Genomic DNA, 16,150 nt, shown 5'->3' on the forward strand with positions numbered 1-16,150 from the left:
TGTTCTGGTATGATAAAATATATTGTCATCATGAAAGCACAGTGTGTTTCTGTTGAGATTGACCTGGAAATGTGACATTGTAGTTTATGCTTATGTAATATTGACATAGATTTGAGTTGTAGCTATTGATTGAGCTTTGTTAAAAATGAGAACAGGCCAAATCCATAAGCAACAATGAAGCAAAACACCAAACACAGATGGGACAACCTTAAAAACTGCAATTGTTGCCCTCCCCCTCCCAAAGAAAACATGCCTATTTTTGCTGTCGGTATATTGCTTGAGAATCCTCCTATTATTTTTTTCTTCTTCACGGAGCTATAAAGGCCTCGTTTGCCTACAGACTATGCATATTGTATAGTTGAAGTCAAACTCCTGCTTTTCAGTTGGGCATCCAGTTCACTTAAGTTATGTCGCCTTGGTCACAGACTTTATATGGCTTTGATGGCTAATAATACCATTTCTGTATTGCTTGAACGATAATTTATTACACAACTGGCCTTAAAGCTTGATAATGTTAACTTTATTATTTCTTTGAAATTAATTTATTAAAGTGCACACTATGTTCTCTGGATGAGAAATGCAAAGAATTTTATTATTCATTAATAAAGTACAGGTTATCTGAACTTTTTTGTTTTTGTGTCTTTTTTGGTGGAAATTCTTAATCTTATTTATAAGAAGACAAAGGAACATTGTGAATCTATAGCCTTCAACTCTCTAAACGGTAGGGTAATTAACAAATGGATATTTCTTAGGCATTCTTTTTATCTGAAATTTCACAATTTTCTATACAATTTAAGCCACGTCTGATGTAAATTTATGAAAAAGTTTTAGAAAAACTAACTTTTCGGGAAGGACGTTAACGCGGCGCCGTCCGCGAATTCACTGTTCGACCGTTAATTGCGCTTACTGAAGTAGTGCGTAGGTAGCTGTTGGGTAGCCAAGCTTAAAATGTCTGATTGGGAGGATGAGTACGACCAGGACGGAGTTGCTATCTACAAACCTGCTACAAAACCGGCTTCGGCCGATTGGAAATTTTCATGTAATGACCGTCAAAGGGAAAATGTTGTTTTCGGTGTGAAAAATGGAACCAAATTTGGAGCCCCAAGGGAGAGGAGAGCTAATCGTAGCGGCCCGGGTCCCGAGGTCAACAAGTGGGGAGGTGGAAGTGATCGTGGAGACCCCGGACGACAGACGACGTTTAGCAAAGAAGAGTCTTCCCGGCCTCTGACTATCACAGTGGAAACTACTTCAATTGGAAGAGTAATAGGTACGTTGTCAGAATTAATGCGGAGATGAAATTTACAGTAACAAGTCTTTCACAGTCTTAGCAAAGCTGCATTTAGTTGTGTTGTTAGCGTTAGCTTAGATTTGATGGGTCCGCGCGAAGAAGCTGTGTAGGTGATGAGGTTGGCCTATACCCTGGAGGTTCTGCAGGTTTAGACTCTAAAACACATTTTATTCTGTTAAAAGGTCGTGGAGGAGCCACAATCCGTGAACTTCAAGAGAAATCTGGCGCAAGAATTAAGGCAAGTTGGTGATGTTGTGTTAAACTAGTACAACAAATCATGGGAAATCACAGTTTAGAAGCGAAAAACAAAAACTGCTTGAACTTTTAATTTGTTTAGATATGGTTATTTAACTTGGACTTGATAATGCCCTGATGACAATAAACACAATTTTGAGCCTTGAATGGATTCTCATTAACTTATCTTTTCCCTTCATCCCCTTTCCACTCTGTCCCCTCCCCTTTTCCAATTCTTATGAATTCATTGTATCACGTTTGGGTTCTTGGGTGCTTGTGTGTTGGGAGAGGTGTTAGGGCAAACAATGCTGTGCCTGGGCAACAATGCGTTTCCTCTTTCCTATTTCCTAAGAAATTCCTTTGTGGCGCTAAATCAAACTCCCTTCTAAAACTGAACACCCGAAGTAAGAAGCAAAGCACACACTCAAAACTTATGTAAAAAATTGGGCCAATCTCAGGTTTACCAGCCTATTCTCAACATGTTCGCTAACAAGCTCAAATTCGGCATAAGCTTGAGCAAAATGTCAGCATGCTCAGAGTGAACTGCTGAAATATAGATTTGTCAACCTTTTCCAGAGGTTTTCTTTAAATGGGTTTACCTGGCTTGGGGAAGGAACAAGAAAGCAGACTGAGGGAATATTGTAGTTGCCAACTTCCACCTACCAGTTTGTGTGTGGTGGGCCCATACCTTTAAAATCCAATAAAGTTCTGCCATAAATTGGGAAAACGTGTACATTTTTTTGCTCATTTTTAACTTAAAAAATGATCATTCTACTTTATTATTTAGGTTACATGCCTAAAAGATTTAGATTTCCATTGATAGTATCAGCTGATATTGGCTATTTACCAGTCTGTTGCTATCTGCATTATGAAAACCAGTAAATCAAAACATTTTAGAAAAGACAGGAGAAATGCCCTTCAACCATGTTATCAGTGATGTTTCATAGTTTGTCCACCAGAGGGTACTGTTTATCTTCTCTGTTAGTAATGATCAACAACCAGCTGATTCAAGCAGAGTGTAAACAAGAAGATGAATGATATTCAGGGAAATATGTCATGGCTCTGAAAGGTGGGGAAAGGCATTTTAAATTGCCAAATATCGGTAAAGTGGTCTTAAAAATTGTATTATGGTGTGTGTGTGTGTGTGTGTGGTGTTCAGAACTGCAATATATTTTAAAATGTTCTTAATATTTTGTCCCCCATGTGTATTTTCAAATCTCAGATTATAGATGCTAGATTATAAGTGTTAGAAACACTTATAATCTGAGTGCATGAAGTTTAAAATGCCATCAAACCATCAAAGTTGCTATCCAATGGTAACTTCTGGTACTGACTGTAAATGATAAAAGATATAGTTTTTAGCTCTGTTTCTAAAAGGCTTGAACACAAAATATATTGAAAACTTATTGGGAAGATGAGTCAAAATGGTAGTATTTTTAGAACGAGTGAGAAGTTTAAAATCCCGCAGCCAAATTTACTAAAAATGTGAATATCAGAACTAATTCAGTGCACAGGAAATATGTAAGATGTTATCCTTATACCGTCTTTGTTACTATTCTGTTTGTGTTTTCAGATAAACAAGGGAGGTTATGAAGGTGAGGTAGTCATTTTTGGGTCCACTGCAGCACAGCAGAAGGCCAAAGAGATGATCGAAGACTTGGTGGCAGAGGGCAACTCCCAATATTGTAATGGTGTGAAATTTATTTGAATTTCTTTTCTTTTAGAAAATGATGATGTTTTCAAAACAATTTTCCTTGGGATTCTTGGTTAATATTTTTTCCACTAACATTTTTTTTAATTCACCAAAAAAGGAAATTGTTTTTAGTACAAATACTACATAATATACTTTTTTTTATTGTAAATTAGAGCCATTTTAAGTTAATACAGTGGACAAGAATTTGTTTTGCTTTCTGTCTGACCCAACCTTTATATTTCTGAGATTAACATAAATCTGAATATCTCCTTCACAGCATTTAATTCCACCTTTATTTTGCTCATAGTGAGAGTTGTACCTAAATAAGAAGCCTGTGTCAGTTGAAGCAAGATGTTATGTATACCTGAGCTTTTGTCCCATAGATTGCTACATAAGGTTCTGACTTTTGCTGATACGCAGTTGTATCACATTTCATTACTGCACTGCATTCAATTCAATTCAGTTTTATTTATACAGCGCCAAATCACAACAACAGTCACCTAACAGGCGCTTTACATTGTAAGGTATACCCTACAATACTACATACAAAAAATCATATGACCCCCTATGAGCAAGCACTTTGGTGACATCGGGAAGGAAAACTCCCTTTTAACAGGAAGAAACCTCTGGCTTGACTCCAAGCTTCCTCACAGTGTTACTGGAGGCCAAGTTAATGCCATCCAGAGTAAGAATTTGGTTAGATACCATATCTCTAAGATTTTCAGGGCTGAGTACAATAACCTCAGTTTTATCTGAATTTAAAAGCAGAAAATTAGAGGCCATTCAGGTCTATATGTCTTTAAGACATTCCTGCAGTTGAACTATTTGAGGTGTGTTATCTGGCTTCATGGATAAAATGTAAAGTGAAAATGTTTGCTATGTCTTCTGATGATACTGCCTAAGGGAAGCATTTATAATGTAAACAGAATTGGTCCTAGCACTGAACCCTGTGGAACTCCATAATTAACCTTAGTGTGCGAAGAGGACTCCATTTAGATGAACAAATTGGCATCTATTAGACCTGTAATACCTGCAGCGTGCTCTAATCGTTCTAATATAATATTATGGTCAACAGTAACGAACGCTGCACTGAGGTCTAGCAGGACAAGCACAGAGATGAGTCCACTGTCAGAGGCCATAAGAAGATCACTTGTAACTTTCACTAAAGCTGTTTCTGTGCTGTGATGGGCTCTGAAACCTGACTGAAACTTTCCAAATAAGCCAATCCTCTGCAGATGATCTGTTAACTGTTTGAAATGAATGATATGAATTTTTGATTCTTAGTGAATGACTATGAAAATATGGATTTTCTTCTCAGGTTCTCGCAGAGGACAAGAGTATGGAGGAAGATGTGGAGGGGAAAAGAATGGCTCTGTCTGGTCTACTGCTGAATTGCAGGCTGCAAATGTTGTCCAGGACCGTCCATCCATAGACTGGGACGCCATCCGGGAGAACAAGGAGAAGTATAAGGAGCTCAAGTGGAAGGGTAAGTGATCATATTTGTCAAAAGGGCACATGACTTCTTATTCAAAACTATTTAGCTATTGATATAGCTTAATTTGGCATTATTGTAGGATAATTGATTAGAAATTAAACCGTGCGCTAAAGTTAAAGACTTTTGTTTTTTTTGGTGTTGGGGATGGAAATTGTGAACCCCATGCACATGTGCCATACCTATAAAATGGCTAAAATCGTACAGTTTATTAATGCTAAGTTACCCTCAAATATGTAAACATAAATTTGCAAATATAATTATCCAAAGCTAAACTTATTTTGTGATATTTTTGCTTTCTTCAGACATCCCACCTATCAAAAAGAAGTTTTACACTGAGGCACCGAGTGTGGCCGTGCTTACAGCAGAGGAAGTTGGTGAATGGAGGTAAATCTTAGTGGTTCTTGGTCATATGTCCATGTACTTCCATATGACAGGGTTTTACATGTATAAACAAAATTTAAGCCAGTTCAGAAAGGAAGATCTCCTCTGTGCTTTTCGTGATGTTATAACACCAGCCATAAAAGACTTAAGGTATTGTTGTCAGCATGGTAACCTAAGTTTGTGAATGTGATAACTCAATTTATAGCAGAAGTCTTTCTACTAAAATCTTGAGTATCTCAGTGACCTTGACCTTAAGGTCAGAGGTTAGGTTTTCTGAAAATCTTATGAATGCCGTAACTTGAGAACAAAGCTCATTTCTGCTGCTTGTATCCATGATCTCATTCTTTCGGTTCTTCTGGTCAATACCCAGAGCTCGTGACCATAGGTGAGGGTAGGTAGGGTAGATCGACCAGCAAATTGAGAGCTTTGCTTTTACACTTAGGTTTCTCTTCACCGTAACAGACAGCGTTTGCATCACTGAAGCCATCTGGTCAGCACCAATCCCTCTGATCCCCGGCTCCGCTCACTCATGAGCAAGGCCCAGAGGTTAACAGAGCTGTGGCATTTCTCAACAACAGTGCTCCACCTGGTGGCAGGTGGCTCCATAAAATTTAAGACTCAACAATTTACCAGCATTTGGGCATCAATTAAAATGTTGACAGTTACATTAAACGACTAGTACGTCTGGTAGCCACTGGTGACATTAGCAACAATTAGTTGACTACTCGCGCACATCCCTAGTTCAAATACAGACGGACAGTCTCCGAGTGGTTGGATTTTTCATCCAAAAACTGCTGTAACATTACTTTTGTTGGACTGTTTTTCCTCAGCAAGAAGGGTATGTGGTGGGTTTATCTAAATAACTACTTTTTAGAACTCTGCTCTCTGGCTTTATGGGTTGTGCCTGTGATCATTCTCTTTCTAAAGTCTGCCCTTGATTGAGTGGAGTCTCCCACTCTGACTTTCTTGGCGTTTTTATATTTGGTACATTTTGAATTTGGAGCACCTTCCCCTTAATGTCTGTGCTTTTATTTTTGTATGTGCTTTTTATCTAATGGCATAAATTTGACACTGACAATTGATCACCTTTTAAAAGAGGATGGAAAAAAATACACAGTTATTCAATTTATTGTCATGTTTCTGATATTTAACCTGGAACCAAACACATGGTATTCATCTGCGTTTAGCATGGTACTTGGTACTTTGAATCTGTTTTCATGTTTGTTTACACCTTTTCCTCAGGAAGGAGAACAACAATATCTTTGTGGATGACCTGAACGAGGAAGAAGAGAAACGGCAAATTCCCAATCCCTGTCGCACATTTCTTGAGGCCTTTGAGCTTTATCCAGAGATCATGGAAAACATTGACCGGGTTGGCTTCACCAAACCAACCCCCATCCAGGTATGATCGTGGCACCATAGCAGTTTTTGTTTTTGTTTGTTTGTTTGTTTGTTTTTTATGAGTTTAACCATATTTAAACTTATAAACTTATTAATAAGTTGTAATGATAAATATTTTGAATGTGCCAAATCAGATGAATCTGAATTAGCACAAATCTCTCTGTTGGAATTCTCAGATGTGTGTAAAACCAAATATTTTAGTTTGTTTTATGTGTAAAATGTTTCTTGGTAAACCAGGGAGATTCTTTACCTTATATGTTGTGTAAATGTGTTGTAGGTGGGTTTGGGAACAAAAACTTTCAAATCTGTTAGTGTGTGTGTTGCAATGACATATGCACCTGTAGTGACATGCCCTGTTTCTGCTGTGGGTAAATCCAGTGTTTGACTTTAGTGTCAGCTTTAACAGGAACTCAGCCTATTTTATTATAAATTCTTGGAACTGAGCCAGTAACTGTTGTAGTCTTTCCAAGAAGCAGAACTGAAAATCGGTTGTAGGTGGCATCATGTGTAGTTTTCTTTTCTTTTTGTTTTTTTTTAAGAAGGGGGGGGAAAAAAAAAACCTAATTGCATTTTTTCTCTCCGCACACACACAATACAACTTTCATTGAGTTCCTTGATCTAATCTTTTCATTTTTAAAGGTTTTCACTGTGTTAAACGTAATTCTAAGTTTTACTTCCAGTTTCTCACTAACTGAAGTTGCTATATAACAGGGCTGCCACGATTAGTCAACTATCAAAATCGTTGACGACTAATTTAATAGTCGACGCATCGTTTGAAGCTTTCTAAGATCCTGAAAGACGCAGGAATAAGTAAATGGTAAATGGCCTGTATTTGTATAGCACTTTACTTAGTCCCTAAGGACCCCAAAGCGCTTTACACTTACATTCAGTCATTCACCCATTCACACACACATTCACACACTGGTGATGGCAAGCTACATTGTAGCCAAAGCCACCCTGGGGCGCACTGACAGAGGCGAGGCTGCCGGACACTGGCGCCACCGGGCCCTCTGACCACCACCAGTAGGCAACGGGTGAAGTGTCTTGCCCAAGGACACAACGACCAAGACTGTCCGAGCCGAACTGCCAACTCTTGAGCCACGATCGCCCCAGTAGGATAGTAGGATTTAAGACTGAAACAGAAGATGGCAGCAATGCATGTACAAGGATGGCAGCTGACCTTAAACGCCAAAGAAGAAGCAGTCTCCGGTATCGTAGCTGTGTCCAAATTCAGGGGCTGCATCCTTCGTAGGCCACATTAAAAGGGCGATTACGTGACAGCGATGTGATGAAGGCTGTCCAAATTCAAAGACTCTTCAAAATGGCAAATGCGTCCTACTTTTCCCCAGATTTCAAAGACTGGTCGGGTGTATCCTTTGTGGCCCAGCTCATCCCAGAATTAACGCAGCTCAGCCAATTCCAGTTTCCAGCAATGGCGGCAGCTACTTAGTTTTAATATTACCCTTTCTGCGTCACAAAATAAACTTAAGATATTTTCAGGCGAGAATGTAGTTGTGTTTACTTCAAATGTCTGTTCAATCTATCAAGACATCGCATATTTGCAAAAGTCCTCCGACATTTTCGGAGACAAGCTGACCGGGAGGTCAAGGCTCACTAGAGCCGGCAAGAACAGCGAACACAGACCCCGCAGTCTTTCGCTACTCAGGTTAAACATGATATATAAGTCACTCGGATAACTTAAAAATGAGTAAATTGGTTTGGCTCAGATTAAAGTTATAGTTTTTACACAGCTGAATAAACGTCAAACCGAAAACTGATTAAACAGAAGTGTGAGATGTTAGAGAATTTACTCCAGTGTACTGTTATATTTGAGCGAGCAAGGAGCAGAGGACTGAGTTTATTAAACTCCACTGAAACAATCTGCAAATTTCATTAAAAATTTAATAAACTATCATCTTGTCTTTGCTTTTAGTTAGCGCATACCTTAAACACTTAAAGCTGTATGCTTTTTTTTTTTTTGTGTGTGTGTGTGTGTGTGTGTGTGTGTGTCCTGTCTGGCACTGTAGCAATCAGAATTATTGTCTGAAGGCCAAGAAAAATGCCCAACAGATTTACTTTCCCAAGTGGGCCTTTTGCTATACTGGCCCACTTGATTGTCATAGTTTATTTGATCTTTATTAGTTATTTTTATTCTAAGTTATTGTAATCAGGCCAGACTGGACTCGGGGACGGGAAAGAAAAACAAGAAGAAAAGTTCAGAAGAAAGTTAACAGAAGGAGAGGGAAAGAAAAAGGAGAAAAGAGAGGGAGAGAAAAGACAATGAAAATCTGCTTCATCACCCCCTTTTTTTTTTTTCCCCCCTCTTTTCCTGGATCACCTGTTGAGAAAAAAAGAAAACAAGCAGAAGAAGACTAGAGCAATAGAATAAACAACATCATGATGATCTATGGCAATATAACAGTAAATACTAAATGTAAAACATTATTGTGCAGCACGTAAGATCGACAGCGCACAGTGTGCTTTAAGGTAGGATCCAAAAAGGGTGTAGTTTGTGTGTGTGTGTGTGTGAGCACCCGTGTGTACACCTGTGAGCATGGACGCGCTTGTTTTTAAAAGATTCCTACATGTAATGACCTGTTAGAGGGTGTGGGCCGCCATAGCCCCGTCCTCCAGGGCATGAAGCAGGTATGGAGGAGATCAAAACTCCAGACATCCGGAGGCCCTCAGAAATGTTTAGCTTGTTGTTTCAAGGTCACAAATATCTTTAATTGAAAAAAGTTAAATCTGCATTTGTAAAATCAACCAGTGGTGACTAGAGCATCCCGTGTAGGTTGTTACTTGTTTTGGAACAGACAATATTTGGGTTTTTAATCAAAATTTAAAGAAACTGTTCAAAGTAAACATAAATAATGAGAGGTTTTGACATTACCCTGCTTCTCACATGCCTGAAGCATCCTTCAGTGACTGAGCACCTAATGTATGATAAGATTTAAATTATCCAAACATGGGGAAATTTGTGTATTACCACATCTCGGGTACACGTAGCAGAACGAAAGCAACAAAGAGTATACCGCAATAAAATAAGCAAAATGTAATTACAGTGAGCTCTGTCATGCTGGATTTCATTTTTATTACAACGGAAGATGTAGAGAATGGAAATGAGCAAGTAGTTGGGATGGCAGCAGAAATAGAGAGCAAGCCACTGAGCCAGTAACCGTTTAATAAAAGGATAAACACAGAATGCACTAGAGACTGATTTCGTTATCTGTTCTCATCCACCACAGGGGATTCAGTTTAATTTTATTTACAGTATCAGGGTAAAGTCCTTGCAGTGGCACAGACAGAAACTCAATCTTACCCTACCGGTAAGCACTGGGCAAGATGAGCTATAAATAATTTTATTAACAGTAATAAAACATTTCCCGCCCTTCACACTGAACCTACGCCATGGAGTACTTTCTGGAGTACTTTCTTTTCATACTTGGGTCACATCAGAATTCATGATGGTATGCTACATAGGGAAATGAAACACCATCTCTCTTTCAAAGTTTAACTTTCATTTCCAGATTTAACTTTCATTTCACAGTAGGAATCTGGTCAGATTGAAAGCAATATTACATGTAGTGGAACAACCAGTTCTGTACAATGAATCACTATTTATAGCTCCACACTGCACAACAATGTAAGCACAAGCCTGCTGACATGATGTTGCAGTAATGACAAATACATACTTGCTTCAATATGTTCTTGGAGTTTTTTTCAGTTGCAGAATAAACAGTTTCTGTCTCTTCAACAGGAGGTTTCTAACATGCGACTAACCTAAACATATATTTTAAAACGTATCTTTTTTTTTTTTATATATATCATAAAAAATGTTGTTTTTGTTCTTGCATAGTCTCCATATAAAAGATTTTGGGTAATCTTTATTTATTTATTTTATTTCTCACATGCTAACATTAAAGTTAGTCTTATACCAGATGTGGAGTTATATATGATGATGACTTTTTAAAATATAGTTTTTAATATTTCTTCAGTCTCAAGCGTGGCCAGTGCTACTGAGTGGCGAGGACCTGATAGCCATCGCTCAGACTGGAACAGGGAAAACACTGGCCTACCTGCTGCCGGGGTTCATCCACATGGATGGGCAGCCTGTGTGAGTGTAGAAAAACCTTATTTTTAGCACAATCTGAGTGTAACTGGCGCCACGTTCTCAAATAATAGATAGCGCTGTTTTGTTCAATTCCTTTCAGAAGAGGATACCTACAATAATTTTGCCTCTTCCTCTATTAAATCTTTATCTTTTTGTCCTTTGAGTAGACCTAGAGCTGAGCGGGATGGTCCAGGCATGTTAGTGCTAACTCCTACCAGAGAGCTGGCCCTGCAGATTGAAGCAGAGTGCAACAAGTACCGCTATAAGGGTTACAAAAGGTCATAAGTCACTAAAAATAAATGAAAATCAATGATCATGTGATGTAGAGAGGGCATGATAACGACTGTTCCTTCTGCATCTCTCTCAGTATCTGTATCTATGGTGGAGGTGATAGGAGAGGCCAGATCAACCTAGTGAGGGATGGCGTGGACATCGTGATTGCTACACCCGGCCGCCTCAATGACCTACAGATGAATGAGCTCATCAACCTCCGCTCCATAACCTACTTGGTCAGCTCTTTATGTCTATGCATGTTTGCTTTCCTCAAAGCTTGTGTTGGTCCACAGTGTAGAAAAAAAGCCCATGAAAGTGTTCTTGTAGCATTTGACAGGAAGCCTAATTAAATGCGTAAACAATAGGTGTAGAAATATCTGCGCAGGTCATAGCAAGGATCCACATCTAAAACTAAATCTAAAATTACCAATGTGTTTTAACTTTTCTAATCTGCAGCCAGCGAAAGGATTATCAAATTAAGAAGAAGGTAAAATCAGAGCTGTCTGTATGCAGATAAACTGTTGTTTGTGAAATTTGATTGATTTCTGATAGACTTAAAGTATCCCTTTCTAGTAGGCATACTTGCACGTACAATGGATGGATTTATATTATAATGTATAAGTTTCTAGTAATTTGTGCCATAGTCTTATAGATTAAACTAGCAGTGTACACCATTGGTCCCCAACCCCCGGGCCTCGGACCGGTACCGGGCCACGAGAGTTGAGGCTCAGGGGTGAAATGTATGGTTTTCAGGGTTTTTATCGGTTTTTAGCATTATTTTTTTATCGTCAAGTCAGTTTTCCTGGGTCTTTTCACGTGTGTTATGAATAAATCTTCTTTTTTTCAGTACTGGTATTAGTTTTATTTTGTTGTATTTATCCGCGACACCTTAAAGGCCGGTCTGTGAAAATATTGTCGGGCATAAACCGGTCCGTGGCGCAAAAAAGCTTGGGGACCGCTGGTTTACACCATAATCAACCAGGCTTTTTTTGGGCCCAGAAAATTATACTTGTATACTTGAGGCTTGTAAACATGTAATCTACTGGCTGCTGACACATGGTGCATAGTACGTGGGTTTTATTTAGTATATTTGGTGTACTCATGTTGTGTGTGTGGTGAAAACGAGATGCGCTGTCTTTAGTAACTGCTCTTTTAAAAAGGTGCTGGACGAGGCTGACCGTATGTTAGATATGGGCTTTGAACCCCAAATTATGAAGATTCTTCTGGACATCCGTCCAGATCGACAGACTGTCATGACCAGGTATAAACAATTTGCCATCAGTTAATGATGAAACTGACCACATGAACACACAACACATCCAATTCAGGAACAAGTGCATTTAAATGGTTGACTTTAAACATGAAAACTATCAAGTATTGGTTGGTGTTCATCCAGAGTTGTAGAATATAATGTATGTATGGAAATTAAAACAACCTTTCTATGCCCGTTATTTCTCATGTTTCAGTGCAACTTGGCCCACAGGTGTGAGACGACTGGCCAAATCCTACCTAAAGAATCCCATGATGGTTTATGTGGGCACCCTGGACTTGGCTGTAAGTAGAAATGAATCCAATCAGTGATTTAAATCTCCTGACTATTTTTTTTGTATATTGTCCCACCATAAGGTCGTCAAGTATAAGTTTATTTATATGGCACATTTACAACAGCTCATCCTTCACAAACTAAAATGCAATTGAAATAAGTAAAATGCACAACAATGATGAAATAAAAATATAAAAGAAAGAATAATACAATACAAATAACTAAAACAACAATGACTAAGGCTGTTAAAACAAAATGCTTGGGTCAACATGTGCTAAAGACAGTCCATAAAAATGTATCCTCAGTAAAGATTTACAATGTTCCAGGGTTTGCACAGCACTAATATTTAGAGGCAGACTATTCCAGAGTCTGGGACCTACCATGGAGAAGCCTCTGTTGCCACAGGATTTAAGTTTAGACCGTGGAATGGTTAACATTAGTTTTGAACTGGACCTCATGGTTCTTTCTGGAGTATAAATAAATACAGCTAGGATAGGTAAGAAGGATGAATTAACAACAATCAAACTACTGTATTTCACATGGTTGTTTAGTGACTTAAAAACTAAAAGTTAGCTGGATACTGGAGAGATGGTTTCTGTCTGACTTTTGCATGTCTGACAGTTGAGAATTTGTTCATTTATTCTTGGCAGACATGTTATTTACTTTAAAGTTCTAAATAGCGTATGCCCGTTTGGATTCTGTTTACATGCTTCCTGTGTTTCTATTCTTGTCAGGCTGTTAACACGGTGCAGCAAACAGTGCTGATTGTTCGCGAAGAGGAGAAAAAGTCGTATCTGTTTGACTTCATCAGAAACATGCAACCGGAGGAAAAAGTAATCATCTTTGTTGGCAAGAAGCTTGCGTAAGTGCGGAGTTGGTTCATAGTTGTGGCTGTTCACCACTGTTACAGTTGGATAAACACACATCAGCATTGGTACCCACTTTAATCGCGTGTCCTTTGTGTTTGCTCGTTTCCATTTTTTGTTCAACATCAGAGTTGATGACCTGTCCAGTGATATGTGCCTTCAAGGTTTGGCTGTGCAGAGTCTCCATGGTGACCGTGAACAGTGTGACCGTGAAGAAGCTCTCAAGGACTTTAAAAACGGTATGTAACGTGAAGGGAAAAGTGCTTTGAAAAATAGTCTGCATGGCACTAGCAGAGAAAATGGAAACACATTTTTGTGTGTAGCTGGTAGTCTTATTTTAAACTAAAGACAACCACAAGTAAAGGCTGTTGGATCGAAGTTATGACAGAATAAGTGTTGTATCTTTTTCCAGGTCGAGTTCGTATCCTCGTGGCCACAGATTTGGCATCTCGAGGGTTGGATGTCCATGACGTAACACACGTCTTCAACTTTGACTTCCCACGTAACATCGAGGAATATGTTCATCGTGTAGGTCGCACTGGCAGAGCAGGGTAAGAGAGTGTGCATGCAGACTTTACTGCCAGGCTGTGCTTATGCTAGCTTGTGATGTTGATGCATGTTTCGTTTCAGACGTTCAGGTGCTGCTGTGACCCTGGTGACAAGAGAGAACTGGAGAATGGCACCTGAGCTAATTCCCATCATGGAGCGAGCAGGACAGGTTGGCAAAAACATATTTTGTGTTGACATAAATACACTTTTGATTGAGTAGGCTCTTTTTTTTTTTTTTTTCTTTTTCAAAATGTAACATAATTCCTGAGAATTCTGTGCATGTGTATTTGTATTATAATACAGCTGACAAACTGATAGTCTTTTTTTTTTCTTTTTTTTTTTTTTAAATTCTTTATTTCTAAACTATTACTTCACGAAGGTGATTACAGGCATTAATCAACACAATTTACAAGGGAAAAACAAAACAAAACGAAAGGAAAGGAAAAGAGAAGGGAAAAAAAAAAGGAAAAACAGTCGGGAGTGACCAGTTAGCTAGGTTGGTGGTTTCAAGCTTTGAAAAGAAGATTCGGCTTATGGGTATTGGCATATAGGACCAACTTATCCCAACACAAATGGAACCAACCCACCCTGTCATTGACATAAGCTGTTACCTCCTCCATCCTATAAATCTCTAGCGTAATTTCCCACCATAATGACAAGGTCGGTATATCTTGCAAGGACCATTTCTTACTTGCAACAAGTAAAGCTCTTAACAGACATGTATCATTTTTAGACCAGTTCTGCGGTATACAACCAAAAAGATTGTCTTCATGTCCAAAGGGAATGTACAGTCAAAAATGCCTTGTAATGTACCATGAATGTCTTTCCAGTAGGTCCGTAGCAAAGAACAGTCCCACATAATATGGGTGTGATGTGCTCGTTGGTGTCCACAGTTTCTCCAACACACAGGAGGATTCCCATCATAATGAGCCTTTTGACACGGAGTAATAAAGAACCTTATCAAAGACTTCCATCCAAATTCCCTCCAGCTAAAAACTGATAGTCTTAACGAATCCTTTTGCAGGATATCCCAGAGGAGCTGTTGCTTATGGCAGAAAGGTATCAAAAGCACAAGAAAGAGAAGGAAATGTCCAATCCAAGGGGAGGACAGGGGCGAGGAGGAGGGAGAAGAAATGGTGGAACAGACCGCGGCCAAAACTGGGGGTTCTAATACAGAGCTGTCCATGTAAGTTTTCCCGCCATGTTCCTCCACCTTACTCTGACAGGAATTAACAGTCAAATTACTGTATTTCACATGGTTATGAGAATGTTCATTTTCTTATCCTTTTCTCCACAGGCTGGAGCAAGGTCTCAATCTACCTGTGTTATTTCTTTTTAATGTGCATTTCAGTTCTTTATTTTCTGTTATTGAAAGGTTTGCTTGCTGGATTATATCTATGATCATTTGGCAACTTGCACCTAATTGTTTTCTTCTCTTAAAAGAATTTAAAATGCACATTTTTCTCTGCCATAAACTTATTAGTCTGTTATCATTCAGAATATTTTATGTTATCTCTTGGTTGTGGAAAGTTTAATAAATTGTTATCTTAAAAAGAAATGACATGTTGTGCATTAATTATTGGCTTGTTCCTTGAAAAAATAACCATAGAATTGTGGTAATAATTGAATCTACTTTCTTAATTGCCTATATTATTGATCAGAAATTACATGGACACTTGGGGGAAAGTGCTCATAATTTGGGGGGGAAATAATAATATCATGGAAAAAGAGAAAAGTCAGGTCTTTTGACAATATATATTTTTTTCCAAACAGGAAGTGATGGTTTGCGTTAAGCTCAACAGCTTGTCTGCATTACTTGCTCAAGATGTTTAGTCTGCTGACCACATCGGTTTACTTGGAGATCTGATTCAAAGGAAGATCTAAGCACAAACACTGCTGTTCATTCCTATAAAAATGTGTATTTCAAAACTTAATGAGTCAGATGTATTATGTGACTCTGACAGCTAAATCTAAAATAGAAGTGCAAAAACTGAGCCTGTCAGCACTTGTTATAAGCAGGATGAAAAATTGTGAGTTTATCAATCACAACTTTTTTCTGCCCTGTGAGCAGACTTTGGTTTCCTGCTTACATTTCTTCAGTCAGTGTGAAAAAACAGCTGAGATGATGGGAACTGTGCTTTCATAAAATTCTGTTATGAATTCTGATATTATTTTTCAGTCTCATCTGAAATGAGTAGAAACAAGTATATGCTGAATTCTGCTTTGCTTTGCAGATTGTGTTGGCTTGCTGTTTTGTGTATGGATGCTGACTATCTCAGCCCCAGTTAACCCTTTAAGATCTACCATAGAACCAAG

The 16,150-nt window shown here is 38.6% G+C and overlaps 1 protein-coding gene across 1 annotated transcript; it reads left to right on the top strand.

Moving 5' to 3' along the window:
• The first annotated feature begins 917 nt into the window (after positions 1-917).
• On the top strand, positions 918-15,376 carry ddx43 (DEAD (Asp-Glu-Ala-Asp) box polypeptide 43). The gene is made up of 17 exons (XM_085427557.1): positions 918-1,267; positions 1,471-1,526; positions 3,096-3,213; positions 4,534-4,701; positions 5,013-5,094; positions 6,334-6,493; positions 10,488-10,606; positions 10,771-10,881; positions 10,971-11,112; positions 12,037-12,137; positions 12,343-12,430; positions 13,154-13,281; positions 13,415-13,524; positions 13,698-13,836; positions 13,916-14,003; positions 14,859-15,020; positions 15,132-15,376. The coding sequence occupies exons 1-16, from the start codon at positions 949-951 to the stop codon at positions 15,003-15,005; spliced, it is 2,076 nt and encodes a 691-aa protein (XP_085283683.1). The 5' UTR covers positions 918-948; the 3' UTR covers positions 15,006-15,020; positions 15,132-15,376.
• The last annotated feature ends 774 nt before the right edge of the window (positions 15,377-16,150 follow it).

This window comes from Rhamphochromis longiceps, linkage group LG13 (assembly GCF_057381845.1).
Source record: "Rhamphochromis longiceps isolate RC_006_pf linkage group LG13, R_longiceps_female_GT1.1, whole genome shotgun sequence".
In the NCBI taxonomy this organism is placed as follows: domain Eukaryota; kingdom Metazoa; phylum Chordata; class Actinopteri; order Cichliformes; family Cichlidae; genus Rhamphochromis; species Rhamphochromis longiceps.

What these genes read in the sequence shown, in the direction of transcription:
- ddx43 (XM_085427557.1), top strand. Translation starts at nt 949, where the DNA reads ATGTCTGATTGGGAGGATGAGTACGACCAGGACGGAGTTGCTATCTAC. An exon ending in TAAGGAGCTCAAGTGGAAGG is followed by an intron (nt 4,702 to 5,012) that starts GTAAGTGATCAT and finishes TGCTTTCTTCAG; the next exon opens with ACATCCCACCTATCAAAAAG. An exon ending in GAGGAAGTTGGTGAATGGAG is followed by an intron (nt 5,095 to 6,333) that starts GTAAATCTTAGT and finishes CCTTTTCCTCAG; the next exon opens with GAAGGAGAACAACAATATCT.